This window comes from Anoplopoma fimbria, chromosome 8 (genome assembly GCF_027596085.1).
Source record: "Anoplopoma fimbria isolate UVic2021 breed Golden Eagle Sablefish chromosome 8, Afim_UVic_2022, whole genome shotgun sequence".
Lineage (NCBI taxonomy): Eukaryota > Metazoa > Chordata > Actinopteri > Perciformes > Anoplopomatidae > Anoplopoma > Anoplopoma fimbria.
The window spans coordinates 18,918,437-18,944,270 of NC_072456.1; the positions used below are offsets into that span (position 1 = coordinate 18,918,437).

The window sequence follows — 25,834 nt, forward strand, 5'->3', positions numbered from 1 at the left end:
TCAGCTTTGTCCTCCTCTCCCTCTCTGTCTTTCTCCTCTTCCACTCTCCTCTCCAAGCCAGGGTGCATGCTGTCTGAACTCAGTTGTTCAATGTGTTTTTTGCACTGGTTCGCTTAATTCAGTTGCACTTTATTGGCGTTATTCTGTCAGGACTGTTTGCTTCATAGTGAAATTATTCAGAGAGATGCAAGGTAAGAAAAGCCGGCTGAGTGATTGCGAGGGCTGCACATTGCGGATCTGGGACTAGTGAAGTTGGAGGGGGAGCTGCCGAGAGGAAACAGGTGGAGCACTGGCATCAGCAACTTTAACAGTTCAGCGTGATTACTTCCTAAAGGTAAGCTCTACATTACTATCTCGTTTTATGGCTGTCATACTGAACTTAACTGTGTTACTCGTCATGCAACTGGAATTGTCTGAGTTATATAGTGGTCTTGCTCAGTAGGTGAATGTCAGGATGCACTGAACAAACACAGGCTGGTGCTGCTGAAACTGAGGTCTTTATATGAAAACTCCACATCCTCTATGAGTGAGCACCTATAATCTGCTCTTTTCACATGTCTGAGGATGTATACATTTTTGTCTATTGCAAAGCAAAACTCAAATAATAAATAGACAGATGCATAATCAATATTGCACACAATACTCCCAATACCATTTCAGTCAATACATTTTACTTAACTTACTGTACAAAAATTGACATCAATTCTCTGTTCTGGATGTTCCAGATTTTGCCAAAAGGCTCTTTTTCATCTTCCTTCGTTTTTTTGTTTTTTTTAGCAACATGCATTATTTTACTTGCTTTGAATTAATTGCTATATCAGAAAAGTCCATAACACAGACATTATCACACTTCTGATAATGGTTTCTTGCTCTTTAAAGATTTGGTTACAATCTATACTTACCAAACATTATATTGACACAATTAAGACTTATTTCATTTAAAACTTTGCAACTCATATTTATAATCGACACTGCATGGCCATCAGTGCTGTTCATTCATTAAAAAGGGAACAGTAAGGATTAAGAAGTAACTTGTGTCATTAGTGTCCATCATCGTTCTCGTCAGTACTGTAGCTCTAAAGGATAGACACTTGAGCCCCGGTGTCCTCAGAGGATAAGAGGGTTTAGATGGAAAGACAAAGAGTCATCTGATGTCACCAGGTGATCTCTGACCCGTTTCTGTACCTTTCGTCCTTCACTTAAACCCCTTTCCACTTCTTTTAGTGCAAAGAAGCACGAATGCATTTATCACTGGACACCATGAGCATGGTGGACGACAGCTGCCTCTCGCCCAGCAACTTCCACGAGATGGGGAAAGGTGGGGGCGTCGCTGTGGGGGGCCGCGTCCACAGCATCGATGTCATTCTGGGTTTCAGCAAAGACCAGGACCCCCTGCTCAGCCCTGCTGGGGCCCCTCGACCCCACAAAGTGGACGTAGAAGGTCTGGCAGAGCCGGGGAGGCAGCAGGAACCCTCATCACACCCGACCTACAGCGGGCACCTGTCCTCTCTGAGAAACGGCAGCACAGAGCAGCAGCAGTACCACGGTGAGTCAAGCTGCTGCTGAAGGTCTACATCCTGTCATTTCTCCAGTAATATCACCTTTAAGAGCATTTAGTTTCACATCACCTTTAGGTCGGTTCAGTGCAGATGTTCTTCTTCAGAGTTCGTTTTTGAACATAAGTTTATTAGTTATCTGATCTTTTGTCTCAAAACGTATGAGATGGTCAAGGATATTGATTGAACAGCAGGACCTCTGGTCTTGGAAGGCTGGATAAGTATGAGCTCTGGGTTCAGTGTTTCAGAGATTTTAATTGGATTTGATAGAATTGATTTGGCTGCACTGAAGTTAGGATATTGATGCCTGTGGGCAAACATAATAAATCTAACTTGACCACTGACTATAAAGTTTTCTGGCCACCAACTCAGATTCAGTCTTTCATGGTTCAAACTCATTCAAGAGCCAGGATCAACTTGAGATCTCATGAAAAACTTCAAAGCCTAGATTAGAGTTTATACCGTTAACATTGAAGTGTTCAATAAGATATAAGGAAGCGTATCAAACAGCATATATTACACGGAGAGCATGCACTAAAAAGACATAATACTAAAACTTTTAGCTTAACAAACTGTTTCTGACACAATATAGCCACTTAAAATGAGGTATCACTAAAACAAAAACATCCACAAAACAGTTATTATTGAATATATGCTGTAATGTTTGCATGTGGACAAATTTGCACTGTAGGCCTTTAAGTTTAATAACTGCAATAACAATGAAAAAAAAAATTAACCAAACAATGGAACATCATTTTGGGATAATATCCTATGTTTGACCGACAGACAACTGATGATTAGAAATCTGACCTATTTAAATAAGGGTTGCATCGATTTAAAACCAGTCATATGCAGATTCAGAATCGCTGTGTTACACACTGTTGCCATGTGGAGCCTGTTGCATGAACTGTGAGGGCTGAGATTGGGAGCTAAATCGCAGGACAAGATGGTGTAGGGGGTTTATGTCCCCAAACCCAATCCCATCCCCTTGTGGAATTCCCCTAATCTTCTGTGCAGATTAGATTGTACAGTAGTTCATTCGGGTGTTGTCGTTATCGTTTTGTCTCAGAATCAAATTCATCACGTTTAATCTGAAGCTGTTTTTTACATGCAGTATCTGGCAGGTGGTTGGTGATTTTGTGTCAGCAACCCTCCCCTAAAAACTTAATTTCTATTGGAGGTGGATATATCTTGTCCAGAAAGACGAAGCGAATCCATGTGTTTGTTTTTCCTGATTAACATACAGCCACATCAATGACATCACTCTTTTGTATGTAGCTATCCTGTGAAGTCAGCCCCAGTTCCCCCAGAATGAGCAAGTTTTTTTGTGTTTGGTGTCCGTCAGCCCCCTCCTCTCCTCTCTGAGATGTTCTGCTGGCTGATAAACAGTGGGCAGCCTTCAGACCAGTGGCTGTGATGGGCTGACAGGCCAAGAGCTGGTCACTGAACCAGACCTGACCTCTGCCTTTGTCAGAGCCTGGCCTTTGTCATAGCTGCTTAATGAGAGGTGGATAAATGAACCCCTAAAGATCCTGCTTTGCCTTCGCCTCAGCTCCCGTTTGCCAGTTGAAAGACCACAATAACCCCCCCCAGCCCCCCCTTATCTCCATACACATCTCAGTCACAGGAACATGCTCACATTTACATTTGGATACTGTCGGTTGTTTAACTAAAACAATGACAGGAGGACAGTGAAGTTTAGAAAACTTGTATACATGTATTGAACAAAGATACTGAAAAAACAGCAACAGCAAACTATTATAATCATTATAATTGACATTCAAATCGATAAGTTTCATTCTTGACTTTAGAAATACTTATTTTATCATAAAAAATGTTTGAAATCAAAGCAGCTATAATCAAACAATGTGATTATAGCAGCTAAAGAGCCAAACACTTCCCTCAGAAGTTGGTAGAGACCAAAAACGGAGCAAAAAGAGAATGAATTTTGGACTTACATGTGCCCGGTGGACTCATGAAATATGAATTCAAATTAATGATTATGTTGCCCCGTTATCTGCTGGTTGTGTGAATATGCAACAGTTTGCTGACAAGTTCATCGTGTCAACTTAAAAGGTGTTTGAATGTAATTGTACTTGTTACTTCTGCCCCCATGTGATTTAAAAAAAAATGTTTTTAAGTCCAGTTAACCTACTGTTCTGTACACAATCTGAATGATGTGTGGTACCTGATTTAGGACGAGAGTATAGCTTCACAAGAGACTGATCTGATTGCCGGATCATCATCATTGTACGTTGTTTAATTCAATTACTTGACTAATCTGGTTAAAGAATTAATTCTTCTCTGTCACTTTTTCTGTATTTCCCAGGGGCTGAAAGTGATATTCAAAAATATAATGGAAGAACAATTGGGAGGAAGACTAAGGGAAATTGTTTGCCTTGAAGGATTATGAGGAGAGACAGTTGCACTTAAACCCCCGTTTTGTCAGTAAACATCAGCTTTTCAGTGGGTTTTTTTGTGACCACAAACGTTGTTTTGAAGATGGTTTACCTTTGGAGAAGATCAACACTGGAAACAACTTTCCTAAATCCGATTAGGAATGTTTTTGAGCTTCATTGAAGTTCAAGGGATTGCTTGCTTCACTGACCTACAGTAGCCTATTGTTGCAAGTGTCAAACTAATGTCTGCTCTACTGGAAAGTGGGCACTACATTCTTTATTTCCACTCACCACTCTGCTTTTGTTTTTTGCTCTAAATTTGAGTTCATATTCCTAACATATTGCCTTGATAATAGCAATTTTCAAAACTCCTGGTTTCATTTTTTCTTGTGTGCTGAACAGATGCCGGCTTCTTCACAAACAAGTGCGATGAGGAGCTGAGTGAACTGAGGAAGAGTGTAGAGAGTGATGAAGACAAGTCTCCAGAGCCATGCAAGGAGGACCAGCCCAAGAAGAAGCATAGGCGCAACCGCACCACCTTCACCACCTACCAGCTGCACGAGCTGGAGCGTGCCTTTGAGAAGTCCCACTACCCAGACGTGTACAGCCGCGAGGAGCTCGCCATGAAGGTGAACCTCCCGGAAGTCCGAGTTCAGGTAGGAGGAACCAAAACATCACAACCTGAGTCTTTAGTTGTTACAGTCAACATCCCAGAGATACCCTTGTGGGTATTTAATTACACTTTGTGTTTTTGCGGCTAGATTTAAATAACTAGTTTGAATGTTATTTCTGAGTGTGGAGCTTAAAATACTTTATTATTTTTCAAATATTTTCAATTGCATTTACAATTAATGATTGGGACACCACAATCTTGAAGGATTGTCGTTAAACGCACATCCAAATTGATGGCATATCACATGTCATTTTGTTAAATGTACATTTTGATCCCATTTGAATCTTTGTGGAAAATGTGGTTTAATGTCCCTCATATTCAGATACACTTCATGAGAACTTGTTTTTGTTCCTCCAGGTCTGGTTCCAGAACCGCAGAGCTAAATGGCGACGGCAAGAAAAAATGGATGCCAGCACCATGAAGCTCCACGACTCGCCGATGCTTTCCTTCAACCGCCCGCCACCGGTTCATCCCAGCATGGGTCCGATGACCAACTCCCTCCCCTTGGACCCCTGGCTCTCCTCTCCCCTGTCTAGCGCCACACCGGTTCACAGCATCCCAGGCTTCATGGGTCCAGCTCAGGGCCTCCAGCCCAGCTACCCAAGCCACAGCTTCCTCAACTCCACTCCTCATCCTCATCCTCCTCATCCTCACTCTCATCCTCATCCGTCCATGGGCCAGGGGATGCAGAGTATGGCTCCTCCTCCCTACCAGTGCACAGCACCGTACCCTGATAAATATCCTCTGGAGGACGTGGACCAGCGCTGCTCCAGTATCGCTGCTCTGAGAATGAAAGCCAAGGAACATCTCCAATCTATGGACAAGACCTGGCATCCCATGTGACTTAAAAAAAGCCTGGTAGTCCATGTGAATGACATTGGGAGAGGGAGATGATGAAGTTGTGTCTTGGGGTTTAGGAACAGTCAGTGAGTAAAATGTTGAAAAATATGGCAGGGACTTGTCTGATACCCATAAAGCATAGGAAATGGATTCTGAACTGTGAAAACCGAGGATTTTATTACTTTCTTTTTTCTTTTTCTTTTTCTCATCTCAAAGACATGAAGAAGACAAGTGAACTCTACAGTCTTGTCAAATTGCTCATTTCAAACTACAAATTACCACATATCTGTTCTCCATCTGATCTAAAAGTGTTTAGCGTCGCCTTGGGTGCTTTAGAAGGAAATGTCTTGCACCCTGGAAAGCAAGAGAATCTCTTTCACGATCAAACATTTTGTTTTTATAACAAACCATCGTATCTTTAAAGCCACAATTCCCTTTGGATAAATGCGTACTTCCATCCATATCCATGCACAGCTTGTCTAGTAATAGCAGGCGTCAGGTTTTCAGAGGTCAACATTTTTTTTTTATGCCAAGAAATGTTAAGAAAACAGCTGTCCCATGAACAGAAAATTATGCTATAATGAAAATGACTCAAATATTGGTATTATTATTGTTCTCATCACTTTGCTGTTATTCCTGTCAACTATCACATTAAGCTGTTCGTTCTTTCCTTTGTTCTTACCCATTTTTTCACCAAGTTTGTGTTTATACTAATTAATCCAATTGTCGCATTTTCATGGGTCAGCTAATCAGAGTCTCAGAGTCCTTTTTGGTTGAAAGTCAACTCTCAGTTTGATTTGAGAGCAGCTTTTGAAAGTCAAGGCAGCATCTCTGACTGTTAAATGCATGTCTCACTAAACTATTGGTTTATAAAAAGATGTGCTTCAGCTTAACTGCCAATTATAGTTGGTTTATATTGTTACATACTGGCTACCCAGTTTAAATAATAGAGCCTATAGCTTAGATAACCTGGTATTCCTGGAAGAAGATGATACCCAAGTACCAGTGTGTACTGCTCTGATTTTCAATATACAGTAAGAGGAGAATCTCTCGATTATGCTGTAAAATAGATAATTGTTTGGGGGGAAAAATGTATTAGAGTCATAGATGTGATGGCACCTTTGAAGTGGACCACGGCTGAAAATATACCAAAAATAATTATGCACAGTTTCTGATTTGTGCTAAGATGCTTTAAAGAAGGAAGTAAGCATAAAAGAAAGAAAGACTAGGGAGCAGAGTAACTCTCTTTTTGCTTGAGTGGCTGTTGGAGAAGAAGACCTGTTGGCAGCTCAGTGTTGGGTGGCTGCGTGTACGTGCAGGGCAGCAGAAAGAGCCCTATGTGATGCGTCACCCCACATAGTTTAGTCTTTGTTCGTCACAATTGATCCAAGTGTATCCTCTTTGTCTGAAAGAGGCGGAGGGGGGGGACAGTCTCAGGCTGCACTAAATAGGCCCTTGTAACCATTTTGTCATGGAAGTTTTTTTTCTTTCTCATTCAAAGGAGGAGAAACATGGATTGTAGCTGCTATGGTCATTAGTGACACAATATTGGTCTTTTCCCATCTGTTACAGAGTCAAGCTCTAATTGTCTTGATGTGTGTTTCACATGAGCAGTAGAGCTTAATAGATTTATAATGAGACATTTTTGCATCTGCAGGTAGCATCTCAAATAACTAAAAATGTACAGGAAGACAAGTTACATTTTCTTTTTTGGGACTTTGTTATAGCAAGAGGGAGAAATAAATCCCTCATTTTAAAGTGCAATTTCAGATGTATTTCTATTCTTTTCCCCCTTACTACCTATTATATGGTTGTGATATTTCATTTTAACATAATTTAAATGTATAAAAGTTGTGCTCACAGCAACTCATACATCAATCATGACTACAGCAGCACAACACAATTTAGTGATTTTTTTGTTTTCATTTTAAAACCCATTGTTGAAAAACACAGTTATTGATTTTTTTAAGCTGTTGGTTAGTGATGTTTAGACTCCCTATTGGACAATGCCAGGACCTCACACCAGAGAGGGAATGAGGATTACCTTGCACATTAAGATCATCTTTAGGACAGTAAATGTGGACCAAGAATAAGCCAAAGGTTAGATAATGGACAAATATGCACTAGAAGTTTGACAGTTTTAGTTTTTCTTTTTTATGTGGAAATGTTCGGGATATTTTTTTTGAATGGCTGTTTTGTTTCTTACATGTCCTAGTTATATCTGTCCTAGTGATCTCATTTTTTTCTTTCTTTTTGATTTGTCTGGGAATCGTTGATGTCCATATTCTGGAAAGAATGAAGATCTACTGAAAATAAATCTAGTTTGATAGAAAACGTTTCTCCACTTTCTCAATGCGATGCTCTCACATTGACCTGTGCACTCATTCCCACACAGTCACTGTATTTTTTTTTTACCCCAGTAAGTCTAAAGAGCAGTCCAAGATTACTACAGTATAATCGTTATCATCTGACATACATGGGCAGAGGCATTTTTCTTTCTTTTCCTCTAATACTTGTGCCCCGTCTCTCTCTGTCATACAAGAGCTCTTTCTCTCTTTTGTACCCCTCCCAGTCCTCTCTGCTGGTCCGTGGTGTGGTGGCAGGGTGCCAGCCTGTTAGGAAGATGAGACTCCAATCAATCAGCGCTTCCCAGGGGGGCCTCTGACCGCAGGGCCCGACTCCCTAATTGCCCCCAGGCAGACCGGCAGGCTCAGCCGCTGCAACACATGTTCACAGAGGGACCGGTGCCGCCATGCTAGCTGGCCTCCTCAGCGTGTGAATCACTTTCTTGGACAGATGGAGGCCTCGATGAACCTCACCACCAGGGCCATATGGATAGGCCAGTGGATGCAACAGAGAAATGTTTTTTTTTTTAACATGTCCTGAACTGATTAGATACTGAATAACAGACAGTGGTTTGTGCGGCTCATCAATTACTATTAGGCTACATTCAAAACACGGAGCTGAGCATCCAAATGCCATTCAACAACACTTACAGCGCTTCTGAAGGCATTACTTCAAAGACTTCCTAACCACCTGGATGCGCAACAAAAACGATTTATTTTTGTTTTTCTAGTATTTTATATTTTCCTAATAAAGAATGTGTTCATATTTTCTATGTGGTAAGGTCAGATCTAATTTCAAGCTATCTGGATTGGGAAAAATGTATTTGGGAATCAGGTTCAAAGTTCATTTCTTGTGTAGCAGACAGTATATTTTTTCATCAAGATGTTTTGAGGAGTATTTAAGGATTCTTGAAATACATCCTGAACAGCAGCAAGCTTTTTGAATGAACTTCTTTCTAAGGAAACAAGGGCAGCTATAAATCATGTGACTGAACTTGATCTGTAAAGAAAAACTAACAAAAACTCATGTTTGAGCTCAAATTTCACAGGAAAGACTAAAAAGATTCAAAGCACTTTCACTACTTTTACATAGTATTATTGTTCATTAGATCACATCTCATGGTGTTCCAAAAGAGATGAACGATAATAACGCTGAATTGATGAAAAAGCAATAAAAAAAATGCCTGAAAGGATAAAAGGAGAGACTCAGAATGTGAAGAAGTCAGAGTGAGAGAGAGGAAAAATAGAAACATTAAGAAAGAGATTAAGCAGGAGAAAAGTGTGGGAGAGAGAGAGAGAGAAAGAGGGATACAGAAGGAGTATGAGTGGAGAAGAAGAGGAGAAGGAGGGAGGGATGGCTGCTCATCAGAGTTAATGATGTAGAAAATCCCCCAATTAGAGCGTTTTCCTGTGTTGCAGGATGAGTTCAGAGCGGGGTCCTCTGACAGGCCGAGGATTAGCACCCGGGCCGGGCCGGGCTGGGCCGGGCCTGAACAGACACCAACTTACTGCCGGACAGCTTGGCACTGCTCAGCTGGGGCCGGGTCGGGGCTGTAGCCACAGTCAGGGGCTCGGGGTAGGCATGCGTTTAGTCGGAGTGAGTGGCTCAAAGAAAAGCATGGGAAAAAGAGCAGCGGCAGATCAACATGGAGAAAAAAAGTTCTGGGGGAGATCTATTCTCAAAACTGCAAAATTGCAAATGTATTCAAATGTGAGCCAAATAAGATTTTAGCTGCTGCTTTTGTAAATGACTCTCAATCTCATCTCTTACTAAGCACTGAACGTTTCAAAAATTATACACATTTACTGAAATTATCGAGAATTTGGAAGTCCCAAAAGAACATGAGGAAAAATAGGTGGGAACATCTGAGAAAGACTACCATATAATGTTAACATTGTCTCTGCTCATTGGTTCTTGCTGATGCATCAATTGTGTAACAGCATTACATCCAAAACATGACCTAATCTGATTTGGATTGTATTGAAAATCAATCAGTCCACATGCTGCTTGATGTCAAGCAATAAATAAATCACAAGATGGCAAAAAATCTCAAGTCTTGTGGTGGTAAGACACAGGGACACAGCCTTTAATCCTCCTGACCGTACTAGACAATAAATAGGACATCATCACACAACGATGAAACATAACCAATAAAAGCCTTATGCGGTAATCACCTGCAAGTAGAAGCAAAGGAAAACATTGAAGCAGACTCATTTGACTCAACTTGAATATTTAATTATAAGGGCTATGCATCGAAACAATCAGCTATAATAAAAAAGAAATACCCTACTAACACAGCTTTATTCAAATGTTGTGTAGTTTTAATGGTCAACATTCAGTGACTTGAGAAGCAGAAGGTCAACATGGAAAATGCAAAATATCAAACTAAATCAAATGTGAGCTAAATAAGATTTTAGCTATTCTATTTATTTATTTTTATTTGAAAAACATTTAAATTGTCCTACAGTTTGCTTATAAAGACTCGCGAATTGACTTGGACTACAGTAGCACCAAAAGCCTAAAAACAACTGAGAAAATAAGTGAAGAAAATACAGGTTGCTGGGTGAGCAGGGCAATGGTATTTAAAACATATGTTTTTCAGAATTCTCAGTAACAATATGACAGCATAAAGGTGATCAATTCTAGCATTTCCACACGTTTTCCTTTGTGGTCTTACTGCAAGGGTCACATATATTAAGATTTCAGTCTTCAAAATGTAAGGTTGATGACTTAATTACAAATAGGAAGACTGGTCATTTTAGGAAGCCTTAACTCACCTCACAGTTACTGTGTTCATTAACAACAGCTGAGTCCCTAATGACTAATTGATTAATTGCACAGTCTATTATTTCGCTCCCGCATCCCAGTAGATCTGAAAGGGCCCCGGCTGGAGTTAACAGTCTCATTGGAGAGACGCGTTCCTCGCAAGGGACAATAAGGGAAAATAGCGGAATTAATTGGGTTTGATTAAGAGAGCTTTTCAATGGGACACAGCTTTTTCGCATGACATAATTAGAGGTCAGTTGGGGGGGGATTTGCCTGTTGGCGCCAGTGTTGTGTGGGTGTGTCTGTGAGAGAGAGACGGATAGACAGACAGAGGGAGAGAGGGAGGGGTGCTTCCTTCACACTTGTAGAACTATGTTGTGTGTCTGATGTGGTAAATTTCTATAGGCTCACTCACCAGAAAACACACAGTGAAGTTCACAGGGGGCCTCTGTGTGTGATTATTATCACTACACTTGTCAGCATTAAAGACACAGTGCTCCGTCTTTTGTTAAAGCTAAATGCTCATTAGCAGTGCACTGCTGAGACAATGTTATTGAATAGAAGAAGGAAGAGGAAGAGGACATTCAGCTGTGTTTTTGGATGGGATCTAAACATGTCAACAAATTCACAGCCATAAACACACATATTATGAATTTATAATCCTGAAATAGGAGGAAGGGCACACGAACCATCAGATCTAAAAATACATCTGACCTGTAGTGAACCAAAACCAGGCTTCACGCCTGATTAGATTAACAAATATTTCATCACAAGTTTGCATCTGCAGTTTTTTTTCTCAGAACGGTTGTGATTTCACTGTTCTTTGTTTGATAGGGATTATGGACAAATAATGAGCCCAAACTGTTCAATGGAGTGAATCCTTAATCCCACAGACAGCAGGCATCCACTTTACTGAAGTGTCCTTGAGCAAGGCATTACACTGCAAGCTACATGAAACATGTTCAGTACTTGACAATATGGTCTGACAAAGTGGAAGGAGAATCTCTCCTTTGGACATTGTATCATATTAGCTGTGGTGGAAGAAGTACTCAGATCCTTTACTTACAGTAGGTAAAAGTAGAAATACTGTGATCTAAAAATACTCCATTAGAAATAAAAGTCCTCAAGTCAAGATGTTACTTAGTGAAAGTACAAATTTATTATCAGCAAAATATACTTAAAGTATCAAAAGTAAATGTAGTCATGCAGGATGGCCTCATTTACAGTGTTATATTATTTTATTCGCTTTTCATTACTTACACATACATGTAAGAGCTCTTTAATATTTTAAATTTAGTAGTTTGTAATTGAGGACGTAGGTATTCTAGCACTATAGTAAAGTATCATATCATAGGCATATCGTGCGCTATTAATGTAAAGAGTAACTATAACTATAAGGGTCAAGTAAATATAATGGTGTAAAAAGGTTAATTATCTCCATCTGAAATGTAGTGGAAGTAGAAGTAAAAAGCAAAAAATGTAATCAAGGACAAGTATGTCAAAATTGTCCCTAATTACAGGAGGCTACTTGAGCAAATGTAGGTGAGATATTTCCCACCCCTGCATATCCGTTACTCAAGTTAGAAAGTAAGTCATATTATGGATACTATCTTTGTTGTAATTATCTCTTTCATTTTTTTTTATTTCATTTTTTCAGGTTTTAGAGGTCTGGACCCAGGCAAGCACAGGTGGGCTACAGCAAAGACTGCAGCAGTGCTCTCCTAACTTTAGCTGGGTCTGGAGAGTTTGGAAATAGAACAAGCACGCCCTCTATGGTTGGTACTTGGACATGACAAGAAACTCACCCACTCAATAACCAATTCATACACCAAAAAAAACCAAAACATGCATTATATTCACTTGTATTTATCGTATGCAGTGTTCTAGTTTGATCCACATAATTTCCTATATTTTACAGATCTAGTCTAGACTAAGGCTAATGCACCCATCTGCTAAAAGTTACATATGTATCTGAAGACTATCAATGTTAGATAAAAGTTTATATTGTAAGAGGGAATGTACATTTGAGGATCTTTGGTAAAATATTAGTTGTGAAATACTTGAAATACTTCATAGTACAGAGCTCTTAAAAACTCCCTCTGACTACAAAGGTAGCATTTCCGTGTTTTGATTCGAATGTCTTACGTCACGGGGTTGACAAAACTCCCACAATGCATTGCGATTTTCACCTGAGATAAACTGGACCACATTCGCTGCAGATCTGAGAGAGAATAGCTTGAAATACAACTTTTTTTATTGTTCATCTGATATTTCCGTGATCTGTTGGTCCTATTCGGCGTCCGTGTGGTGATACTCAGGGACTGGCGATCTTTTGTATGTATGATGTCTATTGCAAATATGATATGATTAGCCACTAGCTAAAATAGCTAAAGCTAGTTATCACTACCTAGTTTATATCCATTTTATGTACAAACATGATTATAATAAGAAGCCCAATTGAGCTGCAAAAATATTATCCTTTGCTATGAACTGGCTGAGAGTCAATCGTGCCGAGACAGAGGAAGTCAATCTGTCCTTCCATCAAATCTGGCATCAACTCTGAGTTATAAGATTACACTGAATAGATGACATATGATGCTGGGGTGATTTACTTAGTTAACATTATCAGGATATCTTTCAAAAAGGCTGTGATCTAACCTATGTGAAAAGGTGTTACATGCAAGACAGAATTATAAATCAAAACCTAGCTAATTATCTGGTTTTATGGGTTTAAATCAGCTGTTTCAGGATCCTAGTAACTTAACTAATTTAAATAACATTTTGGCTTTCATTCCTACCTTGCATTATTTGTACCCTCCAGAAAACAAGCAATAAACAAAACATTTTAATTTGTTTAAATCTTTGTTCTTGTTGGACAGGTCTCCAACCTCCCAGCCTGTGGCTGTGGGATCAGGACTTCGGGTTAAGATGGATCCAGAATATGAACATCGCCTCCTCCGACAAATCAACATTCAAAATGACAACTTGAGCCCTGTTGTGAGTCGTTCTCCTTTTCTGTGTTCTTTAATAATGTAAATGTTTGATATCAATACTGAAATTGTGATATTATCAAGTGATATTATAATTGAACTGATCATATGTGTTTGTTTTGCAGAAACAGACACCGAGTCTGCACAGTCGGACACCCACCGGCTCGCCGTTATCTTCTCCCAGTAAGCTTGGAGACAGATTCATTCCAACCAGAGCTGGGGCGAACTGGAGTATCAACTTCCACAGGATCAATGTATGATCAGTTTGTTGGAATTTTTTTGGGGACAAGTGTCTATGCTTTTGCAGGATAATAGTTATATTCATACATGACAAAAGTCTAGAGGTTACTCTGTGTTAAGGTAAAGTTGTTTTCTGTATGAATGTACAACTATTGTTTGTATGTCAAATTAATGTCAGTATCTTTGTGATTTTAGGAAAATGAGAAGTCACCAAGTCAGAACAGAAAAACCAAGGATGCCTCCTCTGATAACCTGAAAGGTAAATACATGTTGTAAAGCTTGTTTTGTTACGTCTGTTACTTGCTCATGTGCACCTGGGATTGTAGTTTTGTGCTTTTGTTTTAAAATACATTTGTATTCATGCAGCAGACGGGCAGGCCTACTCTGCTCTGCTGAAGAATGAGCTGCTGGGAGCAGGAATAGAAAAGATCCAGGACCCTCAGACAGAGGACAGGCGTCTACAGCCATCAACGCCAGAAAAGAGAAGTCTCTTCAATGTATGAACATTTCATCTCATACTTGTTATGTACTGAGTTACAGGATATAGGCCATCATACAATCAGCAGAACAGACACACATTATATATGCTCTCGGAGACTTGAGTGTGGGTTTAAATACGATATTTAGGAGTAGTATACCACTATTAAATCAGTGTACAGATTTTTTCTGTGTTTTATGTTAATTTTATGAAACTATTATAGACTATTGGTGGTTTCTGCTTTTGTTCTTTGCAGTATTCACTCAATACCAAGAGGTCGTCACCAGACGATGGCACCAACATCTCCCCCTACTCTCTATCACCTGTCAGCAACAAAAGGTAAAAATACTTTCAAAATGTTTGTTGTATGTTGTTACAGCAAACAAAGACATGGTGCAGTTTGACTTGAGGGTTTCACAAAAACAATCCATCTTTTCCTGTTGCAGTCAGAAATTGCTACGTTCGCCAAGAAAGCCAACTCGTAAGATCTCAAAGATCCCCTTTAAAGTCCTGGATGCTCCAGAGCTGCAGGATGACTTTTACCTCAACTTGGTGGACTGGTCGTCTCTCAACGTGCTCAGTGTCGGGCTGGGTACATGTGTTTACCTGTGGAGTGCATGCACCAGCCAGGTACTGTAGAGTGTTTAAACAACTGATTTTAGAGCATGAATTTTGATTGTTTCCTTAACTGTGTATATATATTTGTGGAAACGTTTTTGTCCCTTGGCAGCATTCATTATATGTTACACCACAGTGAATCGCTTGTTGAATTGTCTTTTTCTCAGGTAACAAGGTTGTGTGATTTATCAGTGGAGGGAGACTCAGTCACGTCAGTTGGGTGGTCCGAAAGGGTAAGAACACACAGCTCACTGATCTTCTTCTTATCTTATGGGACAGTTAGTTTTTCTTTATATGAAAGGATTCTTCATGTTTTTAGGGTAACCTGGTGGCAGTGGGGACTCACAAAGGCTATGTTCAGATCTGGGACGCTGGTGCTGGGAAGAAGCTCTTTGCCCTGGAAGGACACACAGCTAGAGTTGGTAAGAACATGTTTGCTGTGTTTAAACTCTGAACATGGCTTATAAAGTGCCTAAACAGGAATGCTCAAGTCACAATATAATCAAATGAACTGAAATAAAACTAGAAAATTGAATTAATGCTTGACATTCTCGATAATTGTGTCCTTTGACATTTTAGACAAATATTGAGAGTGTGACAAAGCTAAATTAAACTTTAATCTGTCTGCAGGGGCGTTAGCATGGAATGCAGACCAGTTGTCTTCGGGAAGCCGTGATCGTATGATTCTTCAAAGGGATATGCGAACCCCTCCGCTCCAGTCAGAGAGACGGCTGCAGGGTCACAGACAGGAAGTGTGTGGCCTAAAGTGGAGCACTGACCATCAGCTGCTCGCTTCTGGAGGCAATGACAACAAGGTACAGTTGTTATTCTTATGAAAAATGTCTCCATCTTTGTAGATTTACTCATTGTGTTTATTGATGTGGTTGTTTTTTGTCATCTCAGCTGCTGGTTTGGAACCACTCCTCGCTGAGCCCAGTGCAAACATACACGGATCACCTGGCTGCAGTGAAAGCCATCGCCTGGTCTCCCCACCAGCACGGCCTGCTGGCCTCTGGGGGCGGCACCGCTGATCGCTGCATCCGATTTTGGAACACCCTGACCTCACAGCCGCTGCAGTGTATGGACACCGGCTCTCAAGTCTGCAACCTGGCCTGGTCCAAACATGCTAATGAGCTAGTAAGTGACTCCAGATACACACTGTGCAAAGTTTTTGCCATACAATTGTCACAAGGGTCCCACTTGCATTGACAATAAGGTGATACATGGCCTATTTTAATTATTATTATTTGTAATTAATTTATATAAGTTTGCAGAGATTTGAAATCAGAATCGGCTGATTTTAAGGATTCAAGGATGATTTATTGTCATTATGCAACACAGGGTTGCAAAAGAAAATGCAGTTGGAGCCCATTTATTCCACATAAAAATATGACAATACAAAAACAGTGGTGCATTCTTGTAGTGCATTGTTTGGATGTGCATCAGGACGAATGTAAAAATAGCAACAAGACAATTATCTGGGCAGACAACATTGCTGACATCTAAACATTAAAAAAAATGCAACATCAGGGAAACATTGTCCATCAACTTTGTCTATGTTTGAGCACCAAGATCAGTAATGTAAGGGATGTGAGCCCGCCTCCTCTCATCCAACCGGAGTCTTGTGCTCTGTCCTGCAGTCCAGCCACCAAGTGCAGCTTGATCTGGGATGCCACACTGGAGCCAGGTCTACTTCAAGTTATAACATTACCTCTGTTTTTTTTCCAGGTGAGCACCCATGGCTACTCTCAGAACCAGATCCTGGTGTGGAAATATCCAGCTCTCACTCAGGTTGCCAAACTCACAGGACATTCGTATAGAGTGCTCTACCTGGTCAGTAGGTGTTCTCTTTCTGATGATAACGTGATCTTGCTGTTGGTCATGTTAATGAAAATGCTGGCCGGAACATCTGGTGAGTTATAATTATTATTTATGTATATTAGGCAATGTCCCCGGATGGTGAGGCCATTGTGACGGGAGCTGGAGATGAGACTCTACGCTTCTGGAACGTATTCAGTAAAACAAGGTCAACTAAGGTAAGAAAGCACTTTTTGGGAACAGCATTCTGTAATCACAGACCCCCCCCCCCCACCCCCATATCTGCAAAATCATTAACCAAGTTTCTTTATCTTTTGTTTCAGGAATCTGTATCAGTTTTAAATCTCTTCACCAGGATACGGTAACTTAAAGAAAAATTAAAACTCTAAAACAAGCACCTTGTGACATTTTTTCACAGAGGAAATGTCAGCGAGAGCAACTGAGCACTTTTTTTTCCATGCCAACAATTGTTTGGTCAATTCTTTTTGACTTTTGTGCTCTTATGAATGTAGTCATTTTTATAAAAAAAAATGTATCGGATTTCCATTTTTTATTTAGAACAAGAAAAGATTGGCATTACTTAAAAAAATGTGTTGTGGAATCTGAAATGTGCAGAGAGCCTTTTTAGTTTTTGTTAAACTCAGGTCTTATTTATTTAACACTGCAGTGAAAGCCATCGCAGTGAGTTACAATGGGGGGGAAAAAAAACGACATTACATATTATGACATACATACAACATAAAATCCTTAACATAATCACCTACTATGGCCTTTACAATATGTGCACCATGTTTACTGTGATCCTTTGTGTGCTAAGGTTGAGAGTGGTTGGATGATATAATGCAGTTCTGCTCCTGTGGACAGAAAGTCTAATGCTGCGCATCTAGACATGTACTACATTGTTAATTCTTTTTTTAGTACAGGAAGAAATAAAAGATGATGGATCTGAAGAACTGGTGTATATTTCTTTTTTGCCTTTACAAATATACCAAATACAAATACTATTGTTTGACTGGCCTTTATTTGGTTAAGTTGTATTTGTGTTTTTAGATTAGATTTGTAATGCTGCAAGTATGATTGTATCACGTTTATGTAGCTCATACATATAAACAAATAAAACACATCTTAAATATGTATATAAAGTGTATATATACAGTGTATATAAAATACATTTTGCTTGCTTTGATTTGCAAGATTTTCTTTTTTTTTTTGCAACATTTAACATGCTGGCATTATTATTGCACAATTTAATCTTATGTCATGCAGATTAATTTCCTGATTATGTAGTCAACTTTCCATTTTGTATGTACCGGTATTTAACTATATCAAGGGGACAACAAAAGTGATCATACCAGTGATATAACCAGAAAGGATGTAAAAAATAATAAAGAAATTTGAAACAACAAATAATTATGTATTTGCATTATGATTTGAACTTGCAGTACCAGTCAAATGTTTGGACACACCTTCTCATTCAACTACTTTAAAGAATCTAAAATATAAAACATTCTGGTTTGTTGAGCATTTGTTTGTTTACCACATAATTCCATATGTGTTCCTTCATAGTTTGGATGTCTTCAATATTAATCTACAATGTAGAAAAAAAAATAAAAATAAAAATAAAGAAAAACCATTGAATGAAACTTTTGACTGGTACTGTATATAGTTAGTTGGGACACTTAGCCAAAACTAATGCAGTATAATACAAATGAACAGCAATAAATCCTACCTTTAAGAAAAAAAGAAAAAGGTTATATGTTCAGTTGTTTTTTGAGAGTAGTCGATACATGTTACGGTCATTCTGGCCGCATGATTCATTTATTCAACTTCTCGCTGTTACAATTAGTGTGGAAACACCTTTTTTAAAAATCAATACAGATCCACAGCCTCACAAACTGCAACTCCAAAATGTTTGTAAAAAGTTTAATCAACACAAAGGATTGTAGACCTTATTAGTGTTACCAAATAAACTGGAAACTTATATAAATATACACATACAGTACCAGTCAAAAGTTTGGACACACCTTCTCATTCAACTACTTTGAAGAATGTAAAATATAAAACATATTCTGGTTTGTTGAGCATTTGTGTGTTTACCACATAATTCCATATGTGTTCCTTCATAGTTTGGATGTCTTCAATATTAATCTACAATGTAGAAACAAATAAAAATAAAGAAAAACCATTGAATGAGAAGGTGTGTCCAAACTTTTGACTGGTACTGTACATTGTTTTTCTTTACATTTTTAGTTTACTTCTTTTAAATAAACCCGCATCCACAACACTGTGTAATAATAACAACCAGCAGAGGGCGCTGTCTCGACTGAACCGCTGACCGGAAGTACTGAGAACGGGCGGGAAGTTGAAAGTTTGTGTATGTTTGATAAACAAAAAAATATTGGCATTACCAAGTAACTTCCGCGTACCATTATTAAAGAAAAGTCGTATCTTTTCAAGAACTCAAATGAGCTAAATGTTGAAGCTGAAGCTAACTACGCTAACTAGCTGACACGAATACTAGCCTGTTGGTGGTAGCTAGGCTAGGCTAGTTAGCTAGCATAACTGGGCTAGCTGCGGGTTGTTTACCTTCTGTCGCCTGTCAGGATGGCGGACAAAAACCTAGTGAGGGAATTGAAACGTTGGGCGACAGAGGAGTTCAATCTGCCCCCGGACAGCCTGCCGAATGACAGCTACTTTAAAACGTGGGTATCAGCTGGTCTTTGATCTCAATGATCTCAATGTTGATGCTTCAAACGTATTGATGATCATTTGTTTCATAGGCTCTGTATCGGGACAGGAAAGTCCATATGGAAGTATGTCATCCAACACGTGTATCAGCAGAGGTAAGCTTGTCCACTGCCTTCCTGTTCTGTAACAGTGACCCTCTGAACACGTTATGACAAATAATGGATGACAGCTGCCTGACATGTTCTCTGTTTTTCCAGGAACGTGCGGATCATGCGTGGAAATCTCCAGTGGTATCCTTAATCGCCCTGATAGGGGATTTTAAAACCAACAGTGTATTTACAGTAGCCATGGCCACTCCATGTGTATATTATTGGTCTTATAGTTGCTCTTGTAAATGTCAGTGAGAGGTCCCTATTGCCAGAAGATAGACTGTGTCTTGCTGTTTGTACAGTACCAGTCAAAAGTTTGGACACACCTTCTCATTCAATGGTCTTTCTTTATTTTTATTTGTTTCTACATTGTAGATTAATATTGAAGACATCCAAACTATGAAGGAACACATATAGAATTATGTGGTAAACAAACACATGCTCAACAAACCAGAATATGTTTTATATTTTAGATTCTTCAAAGTAGTTGAATGAGAAGGTGTGTCCAAACTTTTGACTGGTACTGTATGTGTATACTCACCTCTTCAAGAAGTACTACCCTGAGCCTTCCACTTAGCACTTATTGTATTCGTATTAGTTTGTTTCTGCACTGTACTTTTGCTCTGGTTTATGCTCTTAGATGCTTGTTTAAGAAAGGAGATGCACTCTTGAATACCTATGTTGAATACACTTATTGTAAGTCGCTTTGGATAAAAGCGTCTGCTAAATGATGTAATGTACAGTGTGCACTGAATTCCCTCACCCACCATGTACACTGTGTTTAGCTTTTATCCAGCAATTTCCTTAACATTATGATCTTAAAGGTACACAGTTCTTCAAGACAAAGAGGTAGGCTAAGACTTATTTTCCCTCCTTGTGGTTCACTTCTATTTATTTATATACCTGCTTGATGTAGTACTTGATTACTCTTAGGTGATCACAGTGATGATACACCATGTGGAATTGTAATTTCAGTACGACAGCCAACAGTAATCTTAAATGTGTAAGGCTTTTCTTATCTGCTGGTGTTTTTGCAGTTAAAGCAGGCTGAGGGCCAGAGTGATGCTGCTAAGCGTCGAGAGCTTCAGAGAAAGATAGAGCAGCTGAGAGAAGAGATCAGCCACTTGGACTCTCAGATCGGTGGAGCAGAGGAACAGATGGCTACACAAGGTTAGTTCGTCACATGGAGTAAGGGCTGGGTATCTGATCAAACCACATCACTACTTTGCAAAAAGCCTATTCATTGCTGCTGTTTGCTTAGCTTGCATAGTTTAACAATATTCAAAGTGATCTCATACGCCAGTGTTATCTAACAGAGCAGTCCATCAGCCGTACCTGGGCCCAGGTGGAGGACAGTCGGCGCAGAGAGCTGCTCTTGCAGGCCTTCAGGCAGCGCTGCATCTTAGGCCGCAAGGTGCTCTCTGGAGACACGCAAAAGATCAATGGGCACTGCCATACACTGGAGCAAATAGCCAGGTAAAGCAGAACATTGAAATCTGAAATCAAATCAAATCAAATGTGATCATTCACACCCGTACTAACTGAGAACTGTATTGTGTTTTGCAGGAAAGCAGAGATTGAAGTGCTGTTCGATAGTAAGCCCCCCAGCAGCAGTGATGGTGACAACTTCGACTCTCAAGTCGCAGCAGAGGCACAGGTCCTGGTAAGAGCTGCCTAATTCTATACTGTATTTTACTGAGTAGTGATAAGTTGGTTGCGCTTTATCTTGCATATGCAGGTGTTGGTGTACATCTGCATATGCAAGATAATAGCGATTATTTACACAAAAATGACTGATGTAGACCAAGTTGCCTGTTAATTATCAGCTGCAGACTGAAGGAAATCATCCCATTTCTTTTATTTTTCCCGTTAGCGTGAAGTGAGAGAGCTGTGTGACGACAGGGTCCACTTCTATCAGTCTTTACAAGAGAGTGAACTGAAAACGGCGCACTCTGCAGCCAAACAGTAAGAACAACAGTGGATACAGTATTTGAGAAATCCAGTATTAAAAACTGTCTTTCAGAATATTTTCAACTTTTTCCTTCTTGAATTAATCCCTTATCTCTTTGTTTTCTCTCAGTATGACTCGTGAACAAAGGACTGCTGTGTTTCAGTACTGGCTGAGTGCTGTGGAGGTTTCTTTATTTTTATTAAATTTCACAAAATATTTTGGTACCTGTATTCTGTAATTTTTCACCTTTTTTAATTAACAACTTGTTGCTTGTTGTGTCATCAGAGCATGTTGGGTGGTTATCCTCCAAACCATGTCCTCTCTGCGCTGGAGTATTTAGCTTCAAGAGAGCAGAAGGAACTAGAGGAGAAACTAGCCTCTCTGGATGTGACACAGGATGTGACAGCTCTACGGTAAACTTCTACGTTGTTATAACACTCTTTTCCTTTATGACTACAAACCCCCATATTTTCCGTGTTAAGAGTATTTATGAAGCATTGCAATTGCAGGTTCCGCTATGAAAGCAATCACCTACTGGACATGTCAGCAGAAGAGGATAATGAGTTGCCATCGGTTAAGATGCTTTTAGAGGTGCTAAACACAAACACACATAGACTCTGTAATGTGATATTAAGGAAGTTCACAGTAGCAGAGAAAACAATGTTCTAGTGTTTGCTGGCATTTGTGATTACAACGTTTTAATTTGTGGATTTCACATTTGTTTTTATTTCCAGGATGCTTGGGAAGAGGTGGAGCAAAGTTTGGTGGAACTGGCCCAGACTCGCTCCAGAGTCCAGCAGCTCCAAAACCAGCTGCAGGCCCACAAGAAGAAGGCTGAGCAGGAGGTGTCTGGCATTGCAGATGAGCTCCACAACGACACCCTGGCACTGTAAGCAGACTCACTGTAGAGTTTGATGATAAGGTGCCCACTCGTAGTGAAAAGAGTGTATGTTCCCTGACAAGGTTGGACAAATTGAGCCCCTCATTGGGGTTTCACCTACATGTATGACAATTTTAGACAGGTGTAATAAGTGGAGATGCACAAAAAACAACAGGAACTCAGCCATTTTGCATTAAATGTGTCATTTTAGGCAATTTTTTGACTTTTACAGCCAGTGTACTTTAACAGACTCTTCATAGAGAATTAATCAGATCGACTTAAACAAACAACATTGTTGCCATTGTGTGGCGGTGAAAACCCACCTTTCGCCATAAAACTGGATGTTGGTGTAACTTTTTTAAGTTGTTGCCCCAAATCTTTTGGGACACATCATGGCACTCAGGAGAAAGTTCCTGTTTCATTGTGCCTGGCCTTATCGACCAGTGTCCCGTCAGTACCCCAACACATGAGATTGTGCAAGGGCCTGTTCATTGCTTACTTTTGTATTTGCATTTGCAATCATTTTGTTGCTACATAGGAGCCAAAAGTGAAATATAGACTGGTGAGATCTGGGCAAATGTAGATTTTTTTAAGCATTTATTTTGTTTTTTCCTTGTTGCTGTCAGGTCAGCTCTAGAGGTGGAACTTCAGTGCGTGATGCAGGCAGCAGCCAGGGATCACATCAGAGACCGGTGCATCCAACTTAACCAGCATGCCAGAAGCCGACAGGAGGCGCTTAGGAACCTCCACAGCCAGTGGCAGAGCATCCTTGACTTCAGACAACAAGTGGTGAGAGTGAATTGACAATATAAGACTTCTCATAACCTTGATTGCCAATGTTACTCCTGAAGCAAGCACATGAACCTGTTTCAAAACGTCAAAAAGTATTAGTATTTAAGACAATGTTGTCTAGAGGATTTGGTTATGTGTAAAGTTAACTTTAGATAAACATCTTGATTAGCCAAACCTTTAATGAATTTAATGTTCAGAGGCGTCGGTGTTTCTTCAACATATATCATTAAACGTGTTCTCTCGTTGTCCCGTCTCTCTAGGTTCTTAGACAGGAGCATATCAGAGGTCTGATTAAGGGGAACTCCATGGCCAAGACAGAGCTGATTCGTCTGCACACAGAGGTGTGAATGTGCTCCATCTATGACACTGCAGTAGAAAGATTATCATAAGACTTTCTTAATTCTGTGGTGAAAGAAATGTTTAGACTTCTTTAAACCAAAAAAAAAATCCCTAATCCTCTCATCTATCCTTCTGTCTTGTTGCAGTTACAGGAATTTGTCCGGGGCAAACTGGTGCCACAGTTTGAAGTGGTCACCACTGCAGCCAGCAGTCAAAGGAACTCCATTTCCAAGGAGGCCAGACAGTTGGGAACGATTTCGCTTCTCGCTTTGGACCGTAGGACTGTTGATGGGTAAGAACAAGTTTTTCCTGATACCTGAAGGGGTAAACAACAGTCATTACACATGTTTTCTGTTGTTTCAGAATGCAAAGGATACCTGCATCGTGGCTGTCCATCCATCGCTTGCAGTCTCCGACCTTTAGCAGCTTGTGTCAGAACCTGGCATTCCCACTCTACAAGGTGAGTCTGGGAAATAATGCAACAGTGGGCTATAACATCAATTCTCTCCCAGAAACACGGATAGGTTGCTGTCTGCAGGAAAATGCTGTTGTTAAGAGCACAATTTATTTTTTTTTTTTTAATACAAACTTTAGTTTTTGTATAACCTGTAGACATTTATTTAGCTGATACTTTTTAGTTTAAAATAGGTACTCTGCAGATTTACTTAAGTAAACGATAATGCCGATAATAGCAGTGTTAAATAGGTATAACTTTAGCAATTTTATCAGATGCAAAAAATGCCTGCAGACACTCGTTGCATTCCCATAAAAGTTGTACTTGCAGCTCCTAAAGTTCACACTGCTCCTTAAACGTCACATGACCAGAGTGGTTTTGAATAGCGAGCTGACTGTCTGCGCCATAGCTTGACCCCAGTTCTCTCTTGAGTGTAGTTGATAAAAATATTATGCATGAAAATCTGTTTTACTGCACAGAGGCACAACAACAACAACAACAACCGCCTTGTACTCTATAGGCTGTTGTGAAATATTTTTTTAAGGATATCTGCCGGTCTTACAAATGCTCAGTGTGAAAATATTTTTTTGCTTTTATGTAGATGATTTTAATTTCATGGAATTTCTTCTCCTTTGACCCTCTATCTTCGACACAAACTAAGTTTTCTTCTTCTCACACAGGCTCCAGAGGAGTTGTGTTCCCAGGCGCGCTCCCAGCAGCTTGAGTTACGTTTTCTCCGTCAGCTACAGCAACTTCACTCTGCTACTCTGCAGAAAATACAGAAGGAAACAGAGTTGCTGCATGCATCTGATCAAAAAGGTAATCAGGGTAACTCATCAAGAGTGAATCATGCTTAAATTACACAGAAGTAGAAGTGCTATATTTGGCTGTTTATACACCTATTGTAGGATGAGCAAAAAAGTTTGCAGAACTATGATACATTTTAGTAACAACAAAACTACTGTTTGTCTACTCTGTGGCTCTTAGTTCTGCTGTCCAGAGTCCTGGAAGAGGATCAGAAGCTTCTGGAGGCTCTGGTACAGAGAGTCAGATGCCTCACCCAACGTTGTGCCCAAGGCCTTTCCTACGGGGTCCAAGTCAAAACTGCCATCTCTTACTGGTGAGACACACAAGTAGATAACCTATTGTATAACAATGGATTCAACACGTTAAGCATTTTTTTTGTGCAGATCCCTTTCAATATGTCTGTAAAGGAGAATTATTTTTCAATTCTCGGGTCTGTTTTAGTAGTTTTATTGTATTATTATATATTATTATCAGATAACTTTTTACCAACCAGCTTAAATGCTGAGGTCTGAGGGTGAGCCCCTTTTCACAGGTCTAATGTGGAATGCACCTGCAAGAGAAAATGAAAGTGAAAAGTTATCACTCATACTGCCTTTTTAAATTACATCCATTAGTTTTCAAAGAACTTATTCTGTTTACCAGAAAGAGTGTTGTAGATAATTGTCTTTAACTTCGTGATAAATAAGTAATTTGTTATTTTGGATCAAGGGTGTGGCTTGCTGGTTAACTTTTTCTGTTTTCATACATTCAGGTGGGATCGACCAGCCCAGCACGTCCTACCTAATGTCAGCAAAGGAGGACTGACTTTTCAACAGTGGCTACAAAGGTGGAAACTTGCTGCCAAAGCCTCTTAGGGGACGACGACGACGGCTCATCCTTAAAAATCATAAAGGAGATCCTTCACCTTTTGACGATGCTACAGTAGTTAGAAAAAATGCACACTTCTTTTCTGTCTGTTTTTTCGTGCTCATTACTTGATGTTTTATGTGAAAGTGAGCCACCAATAAATAATTTTGAATCCAAGTATTTGCTCATGTCTTGAAGATAAAA

The 25,834-nt window shown here is 39.7% G+C and overlaps 3 protein-coding genes across 4 annotated transcripts; all 3 read left to right on the plus strand.

Annotated features, from left to right (window-relative positions):
* The first annotated feature begins 263 nt into the window (after nt 1-263).
* rx1 (retinal homeobox gene 1) lies at nt 264-5,508 on the plus strand. Its single transcript, XM_054603178.1, has 4 exons — nt 264-334; nt 1,225-1,546; nt 4,358-4,611; nt 4,986-5,508. The coding sequence occupies exons 2-4, from the start codon at nt 1,240-1,242 to the stop codon at nt 5,469-5,471; spliced, it is 1,047 nt and encodes a 348-aa protein (XP_054459153.1). The 5' UTR covers nt 264-334; nt 1,225-1,239; the 3' UTR covers nt 5,472-5,508.
* A 7,225-nt stretch (nt 5,509-12,733) lies between these two features.
* On the plus strand, nt 12,734-17,621 carry LOC129094403 (fizzy-related protein homolog). 2 transcript variants are annotated; one of them, XM_054602566.1, is made up of 14 exons: nt 12,734-12,914; nt 13,460-13,577; nt 13,696-13,824; nt 14,006-14,069; nt 14,177-14,307; nt 14,545-14,627; nt 14,735-14,918; nt 15,074-15,139; nt 15,226-15,328; nt 15,537-15,721; nt 15,810-16,043; nt 16,635-16,739; nt 16,850-16,942; nt 17,048-17,621. In XM_054602566.1, exons 2-14 carry the CDS (start codon nt 13,509-13,511, stop codon nt 17,087-17,089), a joined length of 1,488 nt encoding a protein of 495 aa, XP_054458541.1. In that variant the 5' UTR covers nt 12,734-12,914; nt 13,460-13,508; the 3' UTR covers nt 17,090-17,621. The 2 variants fall into 2 exon arrangements, with proteins under 2 accessions (XP_054458541.1, XP_054458542.1); XM_054602567.1 differs by having other exon boundaries at nt 14,180-14,307.
* Nucleotides 17,622-19,087: 1,466 nt separating this feature from the next.
* haus5 (HAUS augmin-like complex, subunit 5) lies at nt 19,088-25,800 on the plus strand. The gene is made up of 19 exons (XM_054603543.1): nt 19,088-19,426; nt 19,505-19,567; nt 19,670-19,702; nt 20,386-20,410; nt 20,599-20,731; nt 20,878-21,037; nt 21,128-21,224; nt 21,435-21,526; nt 21,642-21,696; nt 21,798-21,925; nt 22,022-22,103; nt 22,247-22,401; nt 23,019-23,181; nt 23,445-23,525; nt 23,670-23,815; nt 23,887-23,983; nt 24,658-24,796; nt 24,965-25,097; nt 25,536-25,800. The coding sequence occupies exons 1-19, from the start codon at nt 19,329-19,331 to the stop codon at nt 25,636-25,638; spliced, it is 1,983 nt and encodes a 660-aa protein (XP_054459518.1). The 5' UTR covers nt 19,088-19,328; the 3' UTR covers nt 25,639-25,800.
* The last annotated feature ends 34 nt before the right edge of the window (nt 25,801-25,834 follow it).

Coding starts and splice junctions, on each gene's coding strand:
- rx1 (XM_054603178.1), top strand. CDS start 1,240: ATGCATTTATCACTGGACACCATGAGCATGGTGGACGACAGCTGCCTC. Junction 1,547..4,357: donor AGAGCAGCAGCAGTACCACG/GTGAGTCAAGCT, acceptor TGTGCTGAACAG/ATGCCGGCTTCTTCACAAAC. Junction 4,612..4,985: donor TCCCGGAAGTCCGAGTTCAG/GTAGGAGGAACC, acceptor TTGTTCCTCCAG/GTCTGGTTCCAGAACCGCAG.
- haus5 (XM_054603543.1), top strand. CDS start 19,329: ATGGCGGACAAAAACCTAGTGAGGGAATTGAAACGTTGGGCGACAGAG. Junction 21,527..21,641: donor GCGCACTCTGCAGCCAAACA/GTAAGAACAACA, acceptor GTTTTCTCTCAG/TATGACTCGTGAACAAAGGA. Junction 23,816..23,886: donor GACCGTAGGACTGTTGATGG/GTAAGAACAAGT, acceptor CTGTTGTTTCAG/AATGCAAAGGATACCTGCAT.
- LOC129094403 (XM_054602566.1), top strand. CDS start 13,509: ATGGATCCAGAATATGAACATCGCCTCCTCCGACAAATCAACATTCAA. Junction 15,329..15,536: donor AGGACACACAGCTAGAGTTG/GTAAGAACATGT, acceptor ATCTGTCTGCAG/GGGCGTTAGCATGGAATGCA. Junction 15,722..15,809: donor CTGGAGGCAATGACAACAAG/GTACAGTTGTTA, acceptor TTGTCATCTCAG/CTGCTGGTTTGGAACCACTC.